Source organism: Nuphar pumila, chromosome 14 (genome assembly GCF_984573655.1).
Source record: "Nuphar pumila chromosome 14, dmNupPumi1.hap1.1, whole genome shotgun sequence".
In the NCBI taxonomy this organism is placed as follows: domain Eukaryota; kingdom Viridiplantae; phylum Streptophyta; class Magnoliopsida; order Nymphaeales; family Nymphaeaceae; genus Nuphar; species Nuphar pumila.
This window is the reverse complement of record NC_143262.1, coordinates 13,095,440-13,118,696: the sequence shown is the minus strand read 5'-3', so window position 1 is coordinate 13,118,696 and position 23,257 is coordinate 13,095,440. Positions and strand designations below refer to the sequence as shown.

General features: G+C 38.7%; 1 protein-coding gene across 1 annotated transcript; it reads left to right on the top strand.

The window, feature by feature from the left end:
- The first annotated feature begins 2,688 nt into the window (after positions 1 to 2,688).
- On the top strand, positions 2,689 to 22,995 carry LOC149816419 (kinetochore protein NDC80 homolog). Its single transcript, XM_089987153.1, has 4 exons — positions 2,689 to 3,714; positions 5,173 to 5,419; positions 5,729 to 5,875; positions 22,316 to 22,995. The coding sequence occupies exons 1-4, from the start codon at positions 2,696 to 2,698 to the stop codon at positions 22,532 to 22,534; spliced, it is 1,632 nt and encodes a 543-aa protein (XP_089843279.1). The 5' UTR covers positions 2,689 to 2,695; the 3' UTR covers positions 22,535 to 22,995.
- Positions 22,996 to 23,257: the final 262 nt, after the last annotated feature.

Sequence of the window (23,257 nt, the reverse complement as noted above, 5' to 3'; positions counted from 1 at the left end):
GCAAAAGAGCATTTCACTTCATTAATTGACAAATTGGGCATGATCAATCCACATGCTTCAACTAGAGGGAGAGTGTTGGAAGATTTAAAATTCAAATTCAATGTAGGCTGATATTTGAATTGAGATAACAAGGAGAGAAGATTGGATTTGAAAATCGTAAATCAAGGACAGGAGGTTGGACTATGAGATAGGCAAGTCGACTTTCATGAGATTGACCAGCTGTAATTGATTTCTAATCTCATTGTACCACTGTAAAGTTATCTTACCCTTTTTGTTTAGGAACTTTTTGACAAATGCTTCCAAGGGGATTACTTTTTTTTTGAAAGGCAAGCTGGGATTTTGAACCTGCAATGTCCCAATAAAAGGTGACGTGCACTAGCTGCTCCTACAAGACAGACCGAGCCCCCGCATCCAAGGGGATTACTTTTCGACAGAGAAAGCTGGGGTTAGGCAGACTCCTACCAGTTATACAACCATACCATTTGGGGTTTGAACTTGCAACGTCTCAACACAAGGTGACACACTAACTACTCCTGCCAGACAAGCAGAGCCCTGTTGGTCTCTACTAACTAACCAACTTGAGAGTGAATTAGTGACACTAAGAAAATTTCTTTCCCATTTGAAAAAAACCAGCACCCTATTATCAGATATGGATCTTAAAATAAGACCCAAAATGTTTAGGGAACATATTTAGATGATCCAATCAGTTTCTAGTAATATATGCCGATAAAATTCACGTTTGAACAATTTATAGTTTCTGCATGTGAAAATTACTTGTGTCTAGGGGTGAACCAAAAAACCACGATCCAACCAACCCAGACCGGACTGTACCCAACTGACTAATTTTGGATCGTAACCAGCGGGTATGGTTCGGTTCTTGGTTCTAATTTTTCAGAACCAGCGGGTATTGGTTCGGTTTTCGGTTTTAGGTGAGAACCACCCAACCGGCCCAATCGAACCGGTCCTATATATACTATGAACTTATATTTTTGAAAATGAAATCATTTGCCCGAAAGCCCATCTCTTCAGTCCAAAAGAAAAGCAGCCCAAACCAAAATGAAAAAACCCTACCCTCAACTCCTCAACCTTCGCTGCAGCCTCCTTCTCCCAGTCCTCCTCTAGTCTTGAGTCTGAGCTAGCTCAGGCTCAAGGCCTTTGTGTACCTGTGGCCTGATCTTGGTGAAGTTTCAAGATATTATGGTTTATATGTTATGATTTTAGGATGTTCCATTTACAAAAAAATGTTTCATTTCAAGATGTTTCCTGATGTTATGGTTATAGTCTCATTTACAAAAAAGGTAAAACATAATTTCTTTGCAGAAAATTGGGTAAGCATTAAGACCGTAACTGGGATCCAATCAGAATCAAACCAGACTGGTGGTTCGGTTCTTGGTTGGATCCATGAAACGAGCGAGTGGTTTACGGTTCGCAATTTGCGAAACCGGCCCCTAGCGGATGGTTTTCGGTTCTAGGATAGGAACCATCCATCCTGAACCGATCACCCCTACTTGTGTCTAACCTTTTTCCCTGTTTCCCTTATATCATCTAAAATTGGGATCTAGGTTCAATTAAAGGATGCCTATTTTCACATTAAGGGTGGTATACACTAGCCTAATCCAAGTGTCATTTTTTTTTTACCAACTGGGGCTTCACAAGTTTAGCAGGAGCAGTTAGTGCACGTCACCTTGTGTTGGGATGTTGCAAGTTTGAATCCCAATGGTATATGGTTGTATAACTGATAGGGGTCTGCCTAACCCTAAAAAGGAAGTGTTTTTTTTTTTTGGTTTCTCCTTTTGTGTCTCTTAGGGATGCAAAGGGATCGAAACTGAATCAGCTAAATACTTAGGAAACTCGGATTCAGATCCAGTTGGAACAACAAAATATCATAAAAGCTGCATACTGGATCCCGTCTGTTTGCATCCCTAATTTTACTCTGTGAGAAAATTTAGCTTTCTCCAACTGGGTGTCTCCATTTAACATTCCAAAATTCTTTGGGTATATATCTTATCATTCTTACATAAACCCTAACGGGATGATAATTTCTTGCTTGATCCCACCAAAGAAGATCTTGTTCAGATCCAAACCTAGATAGTTAATTAGGCCATGTCAAAAGGATAAGTGGACACGAGGACTAATGACTCGTGTCTGACCCATAAGTTCTAAAACTTTTTGGAAAATTAAGACACGAGGGCACACGATTTTTTTAATATTTAATAAATAAAAACTATTTATTTGATATTTTAATATTTAAAATTGTATTTTATTAAAATAATAAAAATAAATCATTAAAAATGTTAAAATAATTATTGTACGTGTCGGTGTTCTACGTGCTCGCATGCCCGATGGTGTCATTAGAGACAAACAACCAAAATGGCGTGTTCCTATATAAGAAATAGGATTATAATCAGATCTGGTTTGGTCTGCAATCCTATCAGATTGCAGCTATACACGTGGAAGATCTAGAAATAATGGCTTGTTTTTTATATTGCATTTGTGTCGCCCATGCTATTCCTGATATGATCTTCTTCTTCTCCCCAAAGGCGGGAAAACTATTTGGTACAAATTTCACAGAAAGCAAACCCTAGAATTCAGAACCAGAGAGAGAGAGAGAGAGAGAGAGACAGAGATGAAGGCGCGACGAGGGTCGTCGATTCGGCAGACGGCGGAAGCCCGGACGGCCATGGATTCCTGGAAGATGGCCGCCCCAGCCGGCCGGGACTCCGTCGGGAGCAACCGTCGATCATCGGCCGCGTTGTCGAAAATGGACGCCGTTCCTCTCACCGATCGGTCCTATCAGTTGTCGGCCATCCGGTCGATCAATTCCTACCTCTCCTCCCACGGCTGCACTGGAACTCTAACCCTGAAGCCGCTCCCGAGCGCGAAGAACATCACGGAGACGTTCCGCTTCCTCCTCAAGCACTTCGATTGGGAACCCGGCAAGCTCGAAGAGGATCTCCCCGTTGTCTTGAAGAATTTGGGCTCGCCCTTGAGCCTCAACAAGAGCGCCCTCAAGGCCCCCGGAACGCCCCACTCGTGGCCCCCTCTCCTCGGCGCGATGCATTGGCTGGTCCAGGGCCTCAAGTACAAGGAGCACCTGAGCTCCGATTCACCGTCGTTCTTCGCTGAGAACGAATTGCTTCAGTACACTGCCTTGAGCTACAGCCACTTCCTCCACGGAGACGATGCTAGCGTTGCGGAGATAGATAAGGAATATATGTCGAAATTGGAGCAGCAGAACGCTGTTTCTATGCAGAATTTGGAGGCGATGGAGAAAGCTGTGGCGGATCTAGAAGCGAAGGTTCAGGGAATCAGGTCTCGGCCTTCACGGAAGGAGGTTTTGGAGAAGGACAAGGGCTTGCTTAAGGCGGATATTCAGAAATTCTCGTTGCTCGTGAAGGAGCTCATGAGCCGGACTAAGGACTTGGAAACATCGCTGGAGAATCGGAGCCAAGAGCTCGAGGAGAGATTGAAGGAAAAAGAGAGGATATCAGAGGAGAATGCGGAGCTGAGGAAGAGGATTGATGTGCAGACCGTGAATATCAGGGATGTGGAGAAGATGAAGAGGGAGCTTCAGGCCGTCGAGAATGAGATAGCGGAGACGGAGAAGTCAAAGATTGGGTGGGAGGAGAAGGTGTGGGATTTTCAGGTATCTGCTGGCAATTCCCTGAAGGAAGTGGAATGCTTGATTGCAAATTGTAACCAGGCCATTAAGCGGTAAGTAGCCTCTGTTTTGTGAAAGCATTAAATTCCATGTTTAGTGTGAATTTGGTGAAACTATTTAGCTTAAAGAGATCCATCCATTAGCCTTGAAGATGGATTAAGAACCAATTGGCCTTCTGGCATTAACCGCATTATCAATATTGTTGAGAATTGTTGTCTTATCCAAACAAAATGATGGAAGTTTTTTATGTAATAATATCATCTGCATTTGTATATCTTTTGTAGGTGGATTAATATGTTTTCAGTGATGCCTTTGAGCAGAGTGGTCATTTGAACAAGTCTAATTTTAAACGATAATAGATAAATGGTTTGGTTTTTGTTAACTCCATATACTTCAAATTTTGTAGGAAAATATATTGCCATTGCAGTGGATTCTTTTCCAACAGTTGGCTTATTCTTTATCATGTCCAGAGTGTATCTTGTAATTCAACTTATTTATTAGAATAAGTTATAGTCTGAACTTCTTATATATAATTAATTGGTAAACTACAGCTTTGGCATATATATAATTTTCGAAAGCTATAACTTAATTTCACTTCTAGAATCTCATGTTACAACTACAGCTTCATTTCCAGTGGCACTATTTGATCTAAGTTTTTCATTTGAGTGGGGACTAATCTTGCTATCCTTAGGTAATGTGTTCTTAATCCAGACTGAACATGGAAGACCTTCAAGAGGGATTTAGAGCTGTTGGGACTGTTTTAGAATGACAGCTAAAGTAGTACTCAAATTACATCCAAGAAATCAGTCCCTATCCACAAGTATAATAACTTCAAAGCCATTTGCTAGGGGCCATTTTTATGTTATTTTAAACCTTTCATTATAGCACCTGTTAAAATCTAGGCAGTTAGAAATGTGCCAAGGCATCACGTAAGACTCTTGGTGCCCTAGACGCTGGCAACTGCTTTCTTGAAGTGTGCCTGGGCCTTTTGCATTAGGCACACACCTAGGAGGGCATAGGGGAGCTAGGCAATGCCTAGGCACCTTTTTGCCTTCTCTTGCTTTTAAAAAGAAAGTGTCCATTCTTGTCATCTTTTTAGTGTGTGCAATCACATGCATGCACACAGTCAGCAAAAAGCAGAAGGGAAGACAAAGGGTGGTTGCGAAATTGAAATGCAAGAAAAGGAGGCACTTGCAATGAAAGCAAAGGAGGTGAAAGATGATAAAATCAGTTGAATGATGTTGGTGATTGAGATTTTTTTTTCTTTCATTTTTCTATTATTTGCATTCTGAAATATTAAATTTCGTTTCCTATTACATGTGAGCATGTTTATGAACATATGGATTTCTGGATGTTTGGTTGTTTTCTTTTGTATGTATATGTTATTGTATCTTTGGTTTCATGTTACAGTGTTAGTTTGTGATTTTCTCTGTTTTTCATGTTCTGTAGTTTTTTCAGTTTAAATGGTAGTTTTTTTATCACTAGTTTGTATCATTTTATCTTATAACCAGGTTAAAGTCTGGCGGTAGTTTCTGCTTTAAGCTGAACGGTGAGGGATCAACAACAGTTGAAATATTGGGGATTGACTTCAAAAAGATGGTCAGGCCTGTGCAACTTTCTTTTCTTGATGAGACAAAGAAATCCTCCAAGGATAGCTTGGAGGATTTAGTTGCTCTTCAACAGCAGTTGCATGAAATTTCAGCACAAGTAGATGCTAAGCAAAACGACAATGCATTGCTGCTAGCAAAGATAGAGAAAGTATGTATTCTATCTCTCCACCGCAATGAAATTTGCTTTTACACACGGGGCACACACACGCTAGGAATGTCAATTTATGAGTATTTTATGAATACTTCTCTGTAAGCTTAAATTGTGTAAGAATCAGTTTAAACTTAAACTAAGAATGGTCTCATCTCTTGTGGCCTGTCTCTATATCTTCAATGTGAGAAGTAGCTTGTTATTTAGTTTGGTTAAAATATATCCTATAAGCGATTCAATGTGAATGATTTCTATAAGCAAATTCTTTGTTAATAACACTTATCTTATGAAAATGAAAATATTTCTCAGGCAGAAGCTCATCAGATCTCACTAAAGAAGGACATGCAAAAGTACATTTCTCATTGTGCAAGATCAGCCAAAAAACTACAAGAGGATGTTGACAAAAAACGCCAGAATTCAGAAAAGCAGGAGAAAGAAGCTGAAGAGTATTTGAAGGTTTGTTTTTGTTTTTTGTTATCTCTTGCAAAGAATGATATTTTCTTGGCATCTAATAATGCTATTTCAGTGGTGAGCCTTGCACTTCTTGCATTGTAAAAACACAGATTAGATTGTAGCTATCTTAGACCTTTGTTTACTTCTGCTTCTAAGTTAACAAAGAATGATTTTTTCTTGGCAACTAATAATGCTATTTCAGTGGTGAGCCTTGCACTTCTTGCATCTGTAAAAACACAGATTACATTGTAGCTATCTTTAGACCTTTGTTTACTTCTGTTATAAGTTAACAAAAAAATGAGTCGACCTCCAAAGATGTCAACTTGTGGTTCTGTGTTGGTATTTCAGATGTAAAGACACTTGAGATACGCCTGACCTGTTGGTCTTGGGCAAGCAATCAAACTGGACAAAATAAAGGGAGCCTATGTGCATTGAACACCCAGTAAACTGGTTTCTATATTAAGGTCATTTTCTGTCCTAAGTCCAGATCTGCTCATCATCCCGACTATTTCTAATGAGTGCCCAGCTCATGGTTACTAGTGTAAGTAGTGGGTGCAAAAAGTGATGTGTGAAGCATGAATCTAGAAGTGTGTACTTAATAAATGCTTGGATGGATACTTAGTTTTCCAAAGTGGTGCCTAGGCACCCCCTAGGCCTCGCCTAGGCCGCCTAAGCTAGGGTTACCACTTCTTCTTTTTTTCTTTTTATCTTCTTCCTCTTCCTTTTGCCCTTCCACCTTCTTCTCTTTTTCCACCTCTTCCTCTTCTTCTTTTTCTGTCTTTTTTCTTCTTTTTCCCCTTTCCCTTTTTCCTTTTTTCCTTCTTTTTTCTCTTTTGAAATTTCATTTTTTTTCTTCTTCCTCATCTTGCTTGGAAATGCTTGGGTGAGAAAGGTTTAGAATGGTTGACAAATCTTTTTAACAAGATTTGACGGACAAATAAGATGCCTAATGAGTGGAGGAAGAGTACTTTGGTGCCTCTATATAAGAATAAGGGTACTATATAAGATTGCACAAACTATCGTAGTATAAAACTCATGAGTCATACTATGAAACTTTGGGAGAGGGTGATTGAGTATAGGTTGAGGAAGGTTGTCATGATATCAGAGAATCAATTTGGTTTTATGCCTGGAAGATCAACTATGAAAGCTATACATCTTCTTAGACAACTTATTAAGAGATATAGAGAGCGGAACAAAGATTTGCATATGGTTTTTATTGATTTGGAGAAGGCATACGATAGAGTTCCTAGGGATGTTCTCTGGTGGACAATGATGAAGAAAGGTGTTTCTCTCAAGTACATTAGTATAATTAAAGATATGTACGAAGGAGTAGTAACCAATGTCCGTACTTGTAGAGGGGTGACCACCAATTTTCCTATAACGGTTGGGTTACATCAAGAATCTGCATTAAGCCCTTTCCTATTTGCTATAGTGATAGATGAGCTTACGAGATCAATTCAAGAAAATGTGCTGTGGTGTATGTTGTTTGCCGAGGATATTGTTTTGATTGATGAGTCTAGAGCTGGGGTTAATGTTAAGTTATAATTATTGAGACATACATTGGAAGCAAGAGGTTTTAAGTTGAGTAAGACAGAATATATGGAATGTCGGTTTAGTAAGCAACAAAGTAGTGATGGGAGTGTAGTGAAGCTTGGTGAGCAAGAAATACCGGTGGATGACTGTTTCAAATATTTAAGATCTATCATTCAAAAGTATGAAGAAATTGATGGAGATGTAAATCATAGGATAAAGTTTGGGTGGATGAAATGGAAAAGTGCAACTTGAGTGTTGTGCGATCGTAGAATGCCATTGCAGTTGAAGGGAAAGTTTTATAGGACGACAATTAGGCCCGCTTTACTATATGGTACGGAATGTTGGGCTGCCAAGAGACATCATATTCAAAAAATGAGTGTAGTTGAGATGCGTATGCTTAGATGGATGTGTGGAAATACAATAGAAGATAAGATTCGAAATGAGGAGATGCGTAAGAAGGTAGGCGTTGCATCCATTGAAAATAAGATGAGAGAGAATCGTTTACGGTGGTTTGGACATATTCGACGAAGGCCTAATGATGCTCCAGTTAGAAGGATGGAGAAATGGAAAAATATATTAGTTAAAAGAGGTCGGGGTAGGCCTAAAAAGACTTGGATGAAGATGATAGGAAAGGATATAAATGCTTTGAACCTCACCGAGGACATGGCATTGGATATAAATGATTGGAGGAGAAGGATTCATGTGGAAGACCCATAATGATTTTCTTTTTTGGTTCATATCACTGACCCCAATTGTTTTGGGATGAAGGCGTAGTTGTTGTTCTCCTCTTGCCCTTCCGCTCTTTTTTTTTTCTTCTTCTTTTTTTTTTCTTTGTCTTCCTTTTTTCTTACTTTTTTCCTTCTATTTTATTTTTGTTCTTTACATGTATGTCCATATTTTTCACACACATACACATATATGTTGGGTGGTGGTGGTGTATCTTATATATTTATGTAGATACCTTATACAATATGGATATGCTTTATTGTTCAATGCTATGTAATTTTATGGATTTTACAATATTTTACATTGAATTGCATATGTATTATTCATAATTAGAATAATATCTTTGTTACTAAATTTAACTATTTATTGTAATGTTTACATTGAAGTGCAACTGGAGTGTTGTGCGATCGTAGAATGCCATTGCAGTTGAAGGGAAAGTTTTATAGGACGACTATTAGACCTGCTTTACTATATGGTACAGAATGTTGGGCTGCCAAGAGACATCATATTCAAAAAATGAGTAGCTGAGATGCGTATGCTTAGATGGATGTGTGGAAATACAATAAAAGATAAGATTCGGAACGAGGAGATACATAAGAAGGTAGGCGTTGCACCTATTGAAAATAAGATGAGAGAGAATCGTTTACGGTGGTTTGGACATATTCGGCGAAGGCCTAATGATGCTCCAGTTAGAAGGATGGAGAAATGGGAAAATATATTAGTTAAAAGAGGTAGGGGTAGGCCTAAGAAGACATGGATATGAATGCTTTGAACCTCACCGAGGACATGGCATTGGATAGAAATGATTGGAGGAGAAGGATTCATGTGGAAGACCCAAAATGATTTTCTTTTTTGGTTCATATCGCCGACCCCAATTGTTTTGGGATGAAGGCGTAGTTGTTGTATTGTAATGTTTATGCTTTTCTTGATATTTTGTTTTCTTGGTCCCACGTAGGCCAATTAGTGTCGCCCAATGTTATCAGTATCAGTGCATATCGGCTGATACACATCGTATCAACAAAAAATCGATACGCTGCAAGCCTGATTCGACTATTTTTAATAAATGTAAAATAATACTAAAAATATTTTTTAATATTGTTTTAAAAGTATTTTAATGGTTTTAACACGTGTCACGTTATGATTGACACATAGTAGTTTATTATTATTTTTGGGTGGATACAGAACGATTCACTTGAGTATCGGTATCGGTTGATACAGTTGAATCAATGGCCAAACGATTAAGGGCCAATACCGATATTGACAACATTGGTCCCGCCTAGGCCCTGACTAATCCTTTTTTGGGGTTGTCCGCCTAGGCGTCGACTAGCACTTTTGACAACTAAGGATGGATAATGATTAAAGGTTTAACGAAGAGTAAAGGGAAGTGAGCTATCACGAAATGACATAGAACCCAAGAGCAGGGTTACCAAAAGTGCTATAGGACCCAGGGAAGCATGCTTCTCTGAGGGGAGTTTCGGAAGCGCGAAACTTGGCTCTTTCGAAACACACTGGGAAGCGCCATAATTAAATGGGTCCCATTTAATGGGAAGCTCACTTCCCCTTCTTTGTTCTCTCTTTTTTTTTCTTCCTATTTTTTCCTTCTTTTCTTTTTTCGTTTTCTTCTTCTTCCTATTTTTTTCTTCTTCTTCCTGTTTGTCTTTCTTGGTCTTCTAGTTTTTGCTATAGTTTATGTTTTTTAGTTATATTATATAGATTTTCTACCATCAAAGAAGTTTTTTTGTCCAAAAAACTTACATTTCTTGAAATATATAAATTTTCTTTCTTAGAATCATAACACCTATAACCTTTTTGGTTACCAACATATCTAAAAAAAGCGTAAGGCATGGCCCTAGGCGAAAACTTGTCATTTTGTTGGTTAAGACAAAACACTTGCAACAAAAAATTCTCAATTTAGAATAATCGGGGTTGAGTTTCTAAAGTTTTGCAACATGGGAAATGTTTTGTAGTGATGAAGATGACATTCTGTTTATAAGATGCTCAACGGTTAAAGTGACTTCAACCAAAAAAACCTTAGGAACATGACCGACAATAATTAAAGTTCTTGTGGTTTCCACAATGTGCCTATGTTTTCTTTCGGCCAAGCTATTTTGTTGTAGTGTGTGTGGGCAAGATCTTTGATGTGTAATGCCATATAAATTGAGATAATCTTTAAATTCTTTTGACAATTTTTTTCCTGAATCAGTACGAAAGATATAAATGTTATTGTCAAATCTATTTTTGACTAAGTTATGAAAGTTTTGAAAATGCAAAAAAGCTTCATATTTATATTTAAGTAAATCCAAGTATATCTAGAGAAGCCATTCACAAATATCACTTAATATGTATATCCACCTTTTGACATAATTGGTGTCGGACCCCAAACATTCGAATCAATTAACTCGAGGTCCAGTAGAAACAAAAGTTTTTTCAAAAAATGGTAATCCCTTCATTTTGCCATAATACAATAATCACAAATAAAATTATCAATGTTACAATCTTTTTTAAGGTTTGGAAAGTTGGAACTTTGGATACATTTGGATGTCCTAATCTTCTATGCCACAAGTCTAAATCTAATATTTGGACATTACAACAAAAAGTATTATTGGGCATCTCCAAAAAATCCATGTAGTAGAAGCTTCATTCTTATGGCCTTGCCCAATCAGCTTCCCTGACTGACGATCTTACACCCAACACCCGCTTGATGAGAAGTTGACATTACAACCATGGTTTGATATTTGTGAAACAGATAAGGGGTTTAAATTCAGTTTGGGAATATATATAACTTTTGGAATTGAAATCTTTTTAGAGTTTTGAAAGGTTTTCTTAAAATTCTCTATTCCTTTTATTTCAAGAGATGTACCATCAACACTGAAAACATTAGGCACACTTGAGGTAGTACAATATTCAGATAGAATACCAAAATTTGAAGTCATGTGAAACGATGCACTGTAATCAAGAAGTCAAGAAAACTTACCTGGGTTGGAATAGGATGAGACTGCGGTTCCAATTGAAAAAGATGACCCTCTAAGAATAGGTTGAATAGGTTCTACCAATTGTGATAAAGACATAGCCCCAACGGATGAATCTTGTGAGTTGATTACGTCCTCAGTCTCTTGTGGTGATTCAATTGTAGCCACTTTCTTTTCCTCCCTTCTTTTTAACTTAGGACACAAGTTTAATATGTCTCGGTTCATGACAATAGTGACAAATAATTATTCTTTTGTTATCATACTCATTGCCTTGTCTCCCCCAATGAGGCGATTTGTATGTGCGAGTTTAGGATTTTGGTCTTGATATGGCCAAAACAGATTCTTCATCATTCTTGAGTGAGTGCTTTTTCAACCTATTTTCTTCGATACTTAATTCTTTAATTGTGTCAACAATCGAGAGAATTTTTTTTCTATTTAAGAGAGCCGACTTGGTGGCTTCAAATTCGGTCCTTAATCCATTTACAAATTGATAAAAGTGCTCCATATCTATTTGCTTTTACCGAAGCCCAATGTTCAAAGGGCAATGCCACTTTGGTTCCAAAAGTGTCAACTTTTCTCAAAGTTTGGATAGTCCATTGTAGTTCGCTAATGCTCCTATCATCTTGGGTTATGGTCTAAATCCTATGTCACACGGACTCGGCTAGGGAGGTGCCGCACCCGAGTCGATACGCCCCGACATGGGTGCGGACACAGACTCGGTCAACGCCGAGTCAGACTCGATCAACGAGTCGAGGCCGAGTCCGTCCACATTTTGGACTCGGTCAACTTTGACCGAGTCCAAAAATATCCATTTGTCCCTAAAAAACGATTTTTTTATATTTTTTATTTAAAATAAATAAATAAAAAGAGTCACAGTGCACAATGCTGTGCTATGCACAGTGCTGCAGTCACAGACACAGACAATGTTGTGTCTGTGCACTTTTTAAAAAATAATATATATATATATATATATATATATATATATAGCCGAGTCCCCATGTCCAAAAATTTTAAAATTGCACCGCACCCGTGTCGCACCCGCACCCGCACCCATGTGACATAGTCTAAATCTTATTTTGTAAGGTGCACACCTATGTCACATGGGTGCGGGTGCGGGTGCGGGGATTCGGCACTTCCAAAAAACCCGGGTGCGGGGGTGCGGCAGGGGCAAAAATGTAAATATATATATATATATATATATATATATATATATATATATATATATATATATATATATATATATATATATATATATATATGGGTTATCCTATTGCATCCAATTTTGAAAAAAAAAGCAGTTTGCAATTGAGCCAGCTGAGTGTGGTTCATTCAACTCATGCTTGTCATGAGCTCAATCTTGATCGGATTGCTGGAGTTATAAGCCGAGTTTGAACACCCCAAGCTGGGTTGTTTATGAACACTGGTTGCTGATAATAGTGACGTTATGTGGGCTATCAACTTGGGTCCTTTGCACAATAAATGGTGGTAATTAGGGCTGTTAAGGGGAGTAATATGCAGGCGGGATTTGGGTCATGATTTTTGTCATGTACCTGACCCGATCCAAGTATAAAATGCATTATAATAAAAAATCTGAAATTATGCAAGTCCGAATCTGGAATTCCACTTTTGTAACCCGATAAAACCCGAACCTGAACTTGAGCCTGTGATTTGTTATTTGGGGGGGGTCAGATATACCCTAATGGGTCGTGTACTAGACCCGTTGACAGCCCTAGATGAAGAGAACGAACGGGTGATGATCTCATAACACCGATTTGGCAAATCAACGATCTACTCAATCGCAGTTAAATGCAAATAATTAAAGTTTAAGCTGCTTTTGTAAATGTTAGATAAGTTTTGAGTTTATTGAATTTACTTTAGAAAAAACCCGATAAATTTACTGAAAGAAAATAAAACTGGAATAAATAAAGAACGAAATATCCGCTCTCGTCTTCCCGCAATTTTTCCTCTCTCTCTCTCATCGATGCATCCCCAAACCCTAAGATTTCTGATCGCGGAGAGCCCCATTCCGGTCGACAATCATCTCCGCTTCTACCCATCTTCCCGTTTTTGCTTTTTTCCCGGTTTTTTCAGGACCGATTTCGCGAAATCCCCCGGTTTCCCATGCATCAAGCATGGGCTTCCCGCGATCAAGAACTGCGAAGATCTCGGCTCCGCCACCCCGAAGAGGATTGACTCCGACCGCCAGCAATCGACGGGAGCTCGCGAAGCCAGCGACATCGAGGCGAAGAACGTCGACATCGCGATGCTCGGGAACCTCTGCGTCGACATCGTCCTCGGTGTGCCCAGCTTGCCACCCGCTTCCGCCAAGAATGAACCAACCGCACCCGCACCCGAACCCGCGTCGAGTCGCGTTGACCCGGGTGCGGCACCCTGCTAGCCGAATCCCTGTGACATAGGTGCACACATGTGAAATATCTTTAAAGGAATACATATTTTTGAGGTATTCTCATGCATTATTAGCATGCTTATAATTTGCAAGATTAAAGCATTTCTTGATGTTAACGTTATTAATAAGCCAAGACATAATATTTGCATATCTCATTTTTCACTCTTTCCATTTTCTCTCATAATCGGATATGACTTTGATTTTTCCTTCACCCAAAAGAGCAACTTCTTTCTCGCTCTCCACTTTAGTGAGAATAAGTTTAGGCTCCGAATTGAATCCATCCACTAATCCCCACAAATCCTTCCCCTAAATGTGGTTCTCCATGATTGACAACCACATTACATTGTTCGTATCATTAAGTTTAATGGGCATGATGGAGATACTTTCCTTGTCTTCCATTTTTACAAAGAAGAAGATAGGAGGGTAAGAAGAGATAAGAGATGAGAGAGAGAGAGAGAGAGAGAGCACCACACTACAGACACGTTGAGAAGTCACCCATAAGCACCCAATCAATGAATTTAACCAACTTCAAAGAGAGATGAACACGTGAATGCTAATCACTGATGAGCAAGAGCACCCTTGCTTTGATACCATGTGAGAAAACAAGAGCCTTTGAGTTCGAACAAAATGTCCACCAAAAACCAAAATGGATAAGTACAAAGATGCCACTATGGGCACACTCACAAAACACACAAAGGGCACACACAAAGAAGGCTCAAAAGATAAAAAATATTATTTTATTCATTCACATAAGTATGCAAAAAGCATACTTTCAATGAGGGGATTCTCCCCTACTTATACAAGCCAAGAGGAAGCCCTCTAGCCGTTGGACTAGCTCCAACGTCTAGTCAACAATATGTTGACCAAAATAAAAAACATAAAAGCACTAAAAATAAACAAATAAAAATACAAAGGTTATTTTATATATAATACATATATGTACACATATATATACGCCCCAAAGGGGTTTGGCATAGTGGGATGAGACCTAGGCCACTAGGCAAGTGGTCTAGGTTCAAATCTTATGGGCATCACTCCTTGCAGAAGCCGAAGCGTGGCGACTCCCTAGGGCAGGGGGTAAGCCCACAGAGTTTGGCGTTGCTATGACAGCGATCGTAAGTATGGCAGGCAAAGCTAGCGTGGCTAGGTCTCTGTTCCTGAGAGTGGTTTCTCTATGTAAATATAAACAAATACATGCATATATATATGTATATATATATATATATTCTATGTTATATGTACAATTTTAATAAGATACACATGCAAGGCCACTAAGGTCACAAACATAAGCCTATAAGGCAAGAGAACACAAACCACTAAAGGTGAGAGAGCACACAAAAAATATTATTTTATTATGCTCACAATAATGCTCAAAAAATGCATAAAGAAAAACATTATACTATCCAAAGAACCATATGATCCTGTAGATCTGTTAAGCTACAAGCAAAAGTGCTTAATACACAATACAAGAGCATGTATTACAAATCTAACCAAGGTAAAAATATTAACATGTCATGTATGAAGAGAATATATCAAAATCTTATAAAGTGCTCACGTATGAAAATATGCTTATGCATATACAAAAAACTTATAATGCATATACAAAAAACTTATAACATTATACATTATCAAATAAGACTACTAAGGACTTCACACAAAAGATAATTTAAGAGTATGCAATATCCATCCATAGAAATTCCACAAGTTTTAAGTCATGCTCACAAGGATTAGCCTCAACAAAAGATCACTACCCTCAAAATGGGAAAACATGAATTTGAAGTCATATATAAAGACATGCTTTGACATTGATAACCATGAGGTACTTGAATAAAACATCTAAGTGCCACAAGCACATGCTCAAACTAAATCTCATAGAAGCACATGCATGTATAAATATCATTTCACAAATCAAATAAATATTATAAACCTTGTAAAAATATTTAATAAAAAGTTTAAATTAGCACAAATCTGAATGCAATTAAATCCAACTGTAAATTTGGAAAACATTTAAATGTTTTAAAAATAAACCCATATACCAAAAAGAATTCAAAGAGCTCAATCATTTGTTAATTAACAAGCATAAAACAAAGAAATTTCAACAAAAGAGCTTTCAAAAATAACAAATAATTTTCCAAAGATAAAAAATTGAGTGCTTTCTTATGTATAATGCATGAGATGGACAACTCATGTAAAAATAACCATAAAGATTTAAGATAAGATCTCTCTTGAATCCAAGCCATACATCGATCATGATTCCTTCATGAAGCACAAACTCGAACCAAAGAGTCTCAAGACCCAAAGAGGTAAAATACTATTTTTTTTGGCTCTGATATCATGTCACGAAATGGCACGAAACCTAAGACACAAGAAACTACAAATAACAACATAGATGAAATCCAAATGCATTATAAAACTGCATTTAGCTAGATACAATAAGCTGTGTAAATACAACAAAAGAAATAAGATATAAAAAAATAAATATTTTATTGATGTGAAATAAACACCCAAAATATACAAGAAAAACCTCATTGCAATACTCATGCACACACACTCAATATACATCCATCCTCTCTCACATTCACTTACACACCCACACACTTGTATACAATGTTGTGAAAAGCGTTGAGGCGTAGCGAGGCGCTCCACCAAAATCTGAGGCGAGGCTTAGGTGCAAAGCGTAAGCCTCAATTTTTTTTTAAACTTAAAAAAACTATAAAAATTATCTAAAATTATAAATAAATAGGAAATGCTTTAGTGATGAAGCACCAACCAACACGAAATAAAAAATCTCAAATAAATACGGAAAAAATATGAGATTAACATGTAAAAGTAACATTAATGTAACTAATGCAAAATGTATTCAATTCTAATATCTTTCATGTAGAAAAGCGCCACTGACTGGTCTGAAGTAAGGTCATTCAAAATGTGGTCACTAAACCACCAACTCAATAATGGTGTACCCACAAACGAAAGAGTTTGAGATGGGAGTTTGTAAATTTTTTGAAACATAGCACATGAGAACACCATTTTTTTGACTTTTTAATCAATACACAAGAATAATTTTGTGATAATTTTGTGATGTTTTACTGCATCTTTTATACATTTCTATTGAAATAATTCAAAACATATATTAAAAGCTACTTTTTTTATTCTTACGCAGAGAAACCATCCTCAAACTTGAGCTCCCCAACATTTCCTATGGAAAAAAAAGATTAGTGCAGCTTTACCATCCAACTATCTCATTCACCCCACTGTAAGGGATTGTAAGCGAACAGAGCAACTCACTGCTCGACTCAGTTGGCTCGCACAAAGCTCATTCAGACTTGAGCTTAGTGAGCTGAGCAATAAGCAAGAAGCAGTTTGTGCAATATAAGTGAAACGAGCACGATTAGGTTTATCATATGCCAACAAACATAAGAGTAAATGAATTGGTTATGCAGATATGATAAAAACAATGAGGTCACTGGTTCATTTTTGCTGTGGCTTCTTGTAAAAAAAAACCTAGTTCTGCTTAACGAGCCAACTCAGTTTTGGCTAGCTCGAGCTTGTGCAAGCTCATGTTTAGCTAGGCTGTAATCGAACTGAGCCTGAACAAGGCTTTCAGTTTGGTTCGTTTACCCATTGCTCTTCTCTATAAACATTGGTACAACCAACTTCCCAACCTTGGTCTCAAGGTCTACGAAGGGGGTCGGGCCTGCCGGAATAAATCGCACAGCAGGGGTCGTGCTTCTGCCCGCTACATAGATTCAAGAGAGGGAGGCAGACACGAAGGAAAAAGAATGAAGGGGGTCGGGTTACCTGGGGTATGGTTGCTTTCGGCGTCGCAGCTGCTTTTGGCGAGAAGGAGGAGGCCGATAAGGGAGAGACGCTAGAGAGGGACTATGAGAGAGAGGGAGAGGGGCTGTGAGAGAGAGAGAGGGAGAGAGAGAGACTGTGGGAGAGAGGGAAAGGGTCTGCGAGAGATTATGGCCCCCGACCCTCGTTAGGGTTGGGGGCAAGATTTTAATTATGGTCAAATGAGGGCTTTGACCCTCATTTGACCATAATCACGAGGCGTGCGGACCTCACCGTGAGGCGCGCCTCACCTCAAGGCATACACCTCTATGCATTTGCGCTTCAAGCCCGTGCCTCAAGGCACAAAAGCCCTCGCCTTGAGGCGAGGCACGTTTTTTGCGCCTTGAGGCACGTTTTTAATAACACTGCTTGTATATAAAAGAGGGAGAGGGACTAACCTAACGACTTGTTTTCGTCAACTTAATTTGACCAAAAGAAAAAAATAAATAAATACAAATACAATGATCTTTCATTTAAATGACTGAAAAATATATGCAACAAATGAAAAATACTTATTCTACCCCTTTTAAGTCTACTTACACTACTAAGGACAAAAACCTATGTCACACGGACTCAGGTAAAGGGTTGCCGCACCCGCGTCGACACGCACAGACTCGGGTGCGGACTCGGGTGCGGCTTTGGACTCGGCCCGGACTCGGTCAACGCCGAGTCGGACTCGGTCAACGAGTCCGGGCCGCGTCCGTCCACATTTTGGACTCGGTCAACTTTGACCGAGTCCAAAATTGTCCAGTTCGAGTTTTAAATTTTGTTTTGGATCTGGGTCGGGTCGGGTCCAAACCCGACCCAGATCCAAATTTTTTTGGCAGCCGAACCCTAAAAGGGGTTTATCGACAGGGAGAGGGGCTTACCCTCTCGATTTTGCCTCTCCCTCCTTAGCCCCTGCAGCTTTCTCCTGCAACCACGTCGGCGATCCGAACTCCGGCGACAGGCAGCCACCGTCTCCCCCTCCGTCAGGTATGTCGACCCTCCTGCACCCTCTGCTCGTAGCCTCCCTCCTTGCACCCTTTGCACGCAGAAGAGGGGCTCGGCCCCCCTCCCTGCACCCTCTGCTCGTAGGGGAGGGGCTCGGCCCCCCTCCCTGCACCCTCTGCTCGCAGGGGAGGGGCTCGACCCCTCTCTGCACCCTCTGCTCGCAGAGGAGGGGCTCGGCCCCCCTCCCTGCACCTTTTGCACGCAGAAGAGGGGCTCGACCCCCCTCCCTGCACCCTCTGCTCGCAGGGGAGGGGCTCGGCCCCCTCCCTGCACCCTCGGCTCGCAGAGGAGGGGCTCGGCCCCCCTCCCTGCACCCTCTGCTCGCAGGGGAGGGGCTCGGCCCCCCTCCCTGCACCCTCTGCTCGCAGAAGAGGGGCTCGGCTCCCCTCCCTGCACCCTCTGCTCGCAGGGGAGGGGCTCGGCCCCTCCCTGCACTCTCTGCTCGCAGAGGAGGGGCTCGACCCCCCTCCCTGCACCCTCTGCTCGCAGAAGAGGGGCTCGACCCCCCTCCCTGCACCCTCTGCTCGCAGAAGAGGGGCTTGGCCCCTCCAATATTCCCTGTTTTATTAACTTTATTTTATTTACTTATTTAATTATTTTCTTTTCAGTTTTCACTTTTCAGATATAATGTCGAGTTCTAGCGGTAGTGTCAATACATTTGGTTCAAGTTCTAACCCTGAATTAGATGTTTCTCAACCACTTTGGAGGCTTGTGACAAAAGGGATAAAAGCTAGTAGTGGTGGTGGTGGGAATGTGCAGTTTCATTGTAATCTATGTAAGACTGTTTTCACAGGTTCTTATACGCGTGTGAAAGCACATCTTTTGCATATTCGTGGTCAAGGAATTAGGGCATGTTCTGGGGTTGACAAAGACATGTTAAAGCAATTAAAAAAAGAACAAGAGGAAGCTGAAAAGAAGAAAATTGCAGAGATGAAAAGCGATTCGATTAATTTGTCTTTTCCTACTGCTAGTGATACACAAGAAGAGATTTTAAAGAAAAGAAAGATGGAAAGCAATAAAACAATACAAGCGTCATTCAAAAACATGGCAAGAGCAGAAATTGATAAAAAGATTGGTCGATTCTTTTACTCAAGCTCAATTCCTTTTAATGTAGCTAGAAGTCCATACTGGAAAGATATGATTACATCTTTGGCTAATTGCAATTTGAGTGGTTATGTGCCTCCTAGTTCAGAAAAACTAAGAACAATCATTCTTGCAGAGGAAAAAAATAGAATTGAAGACTTGCTAGAGACCCAAAAATTTGCATGGAAACGACATGGAGTGTCGATTGTTTCTGATGGGTGGACTGATATACAAAGGCGACCACTGATAAACTTCATTGCTTACTCACTAAATGGGCCAATCTTTTTGAAGACTGTTGATGCATCTGGAGAGTATAAAGATGCTGAATATTTAAAGAGATTATTTGTTGAAGTGATAAAAGAAGTGGGTGAAGAAAGTGTGGTGCAAATCATTACTGACAATGCTCCAGTTTGCAGTCGTGCAGGAATGAATTTGGCAAGTGAAGATACATATTCACATATTTTTTGGACTCCTTGTGCAGCACACAGTTTAAATTTGGCACTTAAGAGTATATGCAATCCATCAAAAGATGATGCACATGCACATGAAATGTGCTTATGGATTGAGGAAATAGAGCATGATGTTCGAAATATTAGAAATTTTGTTGTAAACCATCATCATGCCCTTTCTATATTTAATAGGCATTCTGATCTCAAGTTACTGAAAGTTGCTGAAACTCGTTTTGCTTCTCTAATTGTTATGATAAAAAGAATTAAGCAACTCAAGAATGCATTGATGATGATGGTGGCTGATCAAGATTGGGATTTTTATCGTACTGAAGATGATGTCAAGGCTCAAGCTATCAAAAAATGCATCTGTGATGATTTTTGGTGGGATAAAATTACATATTTTGTTAAATTTACAGAGCCTATTTGGGAAATGCTGAGAGAAGTTGACAGAGATGTACCCATGCTTCATAGAATTTATGAAATGTGGGACAATATGATTGAAAAAGTTCAAAGTATCATTTTTAAACATGAGAAGAAAGATATTGCACTTGATGATTCAGAATTTTACAATCATGTACATTCAGTTTTAGTGAGAAGATGGGATAAAAGCAATACACCTTTGCATTGCATGGCACACTCTCTCAATCCAAAATACTATGCAAAAAAATGGTTGACAGCAGGTGTTGGTCGTGTTTCTCCAAATGAAGATCCTGAGATATCAAGAAATAGAATGATATATTTGGGAAGAGTTTTTAATGATCCTCACATGTTTAAGGTTGTAAATAGTGAGTTTGACAAGTTTTCTACTGAAAGATTTGATTCTTTAGCAGCACTTGTGGTAAGGGACGAGGAAGATCCCCTTAATTGGTGGGCAACATATGGATCAGAGACACCAAATCTGCAACGTCTTGCAATGAAGTTGTTATCCCAACCTGCTACATCATCTTGTTGTGAAAGAAATTGGAGTACATATGCTCAAATTCACAACATTAAAAGAAACAAACTCACTAGTAAAAGAGCAGAGGATTTGGTATATGTTCACTCAAATCTACGATTAATTTCTCGCCGCACCAAAGAAGAGTATAGGTACTTTTTTTTCTTTGTATTCAAAGTTTGTATTTAAATATTTCATATTTGTATTCAAAGTTTTAAGTTAGATACTAGTATAGTGATTTTTTGATGCAGTTGTGGACCATCCAAGAATTGGGATGTAAATCCAGAAGATTTTGACTTGGAGGGAGAACATAATTTACATACTCTCAACATGGACTACCTCGATCCTGTTCTTCCTTCTAATTCAGACGATGAGGCAGATTTATGATAAGTTTTGTTGTTTATCACACTCACAAGCTTCTTTATGTGTTATATTTTGGTAAGTTTGTGTTGTTAAGAATTGCTTTTTTTTTGCTTTAAAATTTACAATCTTTATGTGTTAATTTATTGTTATATATATATAATTATAATATTTAAAATATATATATATTTATAATATATATTTTTTAATATATATATATATATATATATATATAGCCGAGTCCCCGTGTCCAAATTTTTTGGAATTGCGCCGCACCCGCACCCACACCCGCACCCGCACCCATGTGACATAGACAAAAACCAATAGGTATACCAAAAGTACAAAAGAAAGAATACGAAAGAATAAGAATGCAAAAAGAAATATCAATAAGTATACCTAAGTATACTTAGGTACATACAACAAATACAATATGATATTATGTATCTTAACAGTGAGCAAGAAATAACATAAAAATGAGTAGAAAATGACATAAAATTATAGTTAAAACTTGTGTTCTTTTTTTATATATAATAAATTTAACGTATTTTACCACTAATATTGATTATACATGTATATTTTATAATAAAAAACGTAATTTGAAAAAGAAAGCACCATTCTTTTAACATAAGAAATCCACTACAATATAATGGAAGTTCATTTTCTTATTGGGAGAGGCAAGCTTTCCATTGTTGGGAGGCAAATTTCTCAGAAGTTTCAGTGGCATGAAAGAAGCATGTTGTTTCACACTCTGAAGTGAGCTTCCTCACAGACAAGCTTCCGGGTAACTTTGTTCCTGCTAATCTGGTTTTGATGACAGAGACAATGTTGAATATTACATATTGCCATTTAAAAGTTCATCTGAATCATAGAATTTAGTTAAATATTTCAAGCATTATGTACACTTATCAAAAGTATGTGATGTAGAATGTTATGCTGCAGTGTTGTCATGAATTCAACAGACAATTCTATCTGGATTGTAAGCAATGGTGTCTCTCTCTCTCTCTCTCCACTTAAAACAACAGGGTTATGCCCCTTTTTTCATAAAGTATTCTTTGGTATTGCAATTTGGGAGTGAGCTATTAAAGGCCTTTGTCAATTTGGTTGAATATGATACACTTAATTTACTTGCTCTAATAGGTCCCATGCTTTGTGCAGGCTGCGGTATTGGAAAATGAAGATGCGAACCGACAATATGATGAAGAAGTCCAAGCATGTGGTCATGAGCTTCTGCAACTTGTTCAGGCCCTATTAGAGCACAAAGAACATAACGAACAAGTCTTATCATCAATGAAGTCTGCTGTGCATGAAACTGCAGGTTGGATTGCAGATGCCCTTAAGACTTCCTGGTGTACCAGGTGGGGCAATCAAGTGTAATTTATATCCAATAGCATAGCGGACTGCATGTAATTTTGTCCATGACACATTGTATCAGAAATTGATCTACACTTCTACTAATGGCTTTCTTTGTGTTTTTTCTCCTTTTTTTGTAATAAAATATATCTCCACATCCCTACTTGGTGGTGTTGATCAAACAGACAGTTGACCAAGAGTAACTTCTGTGTCTACAGTCTTGGGTCATCAAATCATCTTAGCTAATAGAAAATGGTTTGTATAGTAAGCTAGTTTTTTTTGGGGCAGAAGCTGATTCAAAATGATGATCTTCTTTGGTGTAAGCTCGAGAGCATAAGCATGTATGATCCTTGAAAACCAGTATGTGTGGTTTTGATTGTGCACTCAAGGAACTTTAAGATTTGAGGTAATCATTATCACTCCATTGTTTTTTCAATATTCAAGCATTGTAATCATCTCATATTTTTCCAGTAATAATAAAATTCCTCTCTCCCCATGGGTGCAAGGGGTTTTCTTGACCATCTAAACTTGTCTTGTGTGCTTTATTGTTTGTTTGATTTTTATTGCATATGTTTATTTGTTCCTGGTTTGGACATATTCGGCGAAGGCCTAATGATGCTCCAGTTAGAAGGATGGAGAAATGGGAAAATATATTAGTTAAAAGAGGTCGGGGTAGGCCTAGGAAGACATGGATGAAGGTGATAGGAAAGGATATGAATGCTTTGAACCTCACCGTGGACATGGCAT

Coding starts and splice junctions, on each gene's coding strand:
- LOC149816419 (XM_089987153.1), top strand. CDS start 2,696: ATGGCCGCCCCAGCCGGCCGGGACTCCGTCGGGAGCAACCGTCGATCA. Junction 5,420..5,728: donor TGCTAGCAAAGATAGAGAAA/GTATGTATTCTA, acceptor AATATTTCTCAG/GCAGAAGCTCATCAGATCTC. Junction 5,876..22,315: donor AAGCTGAAGAGTATTTGAAG/GTTTGTTTTTGT, acceptor TGCTTTGTGCAG/GCTGCGGTATTGGAAAATGA.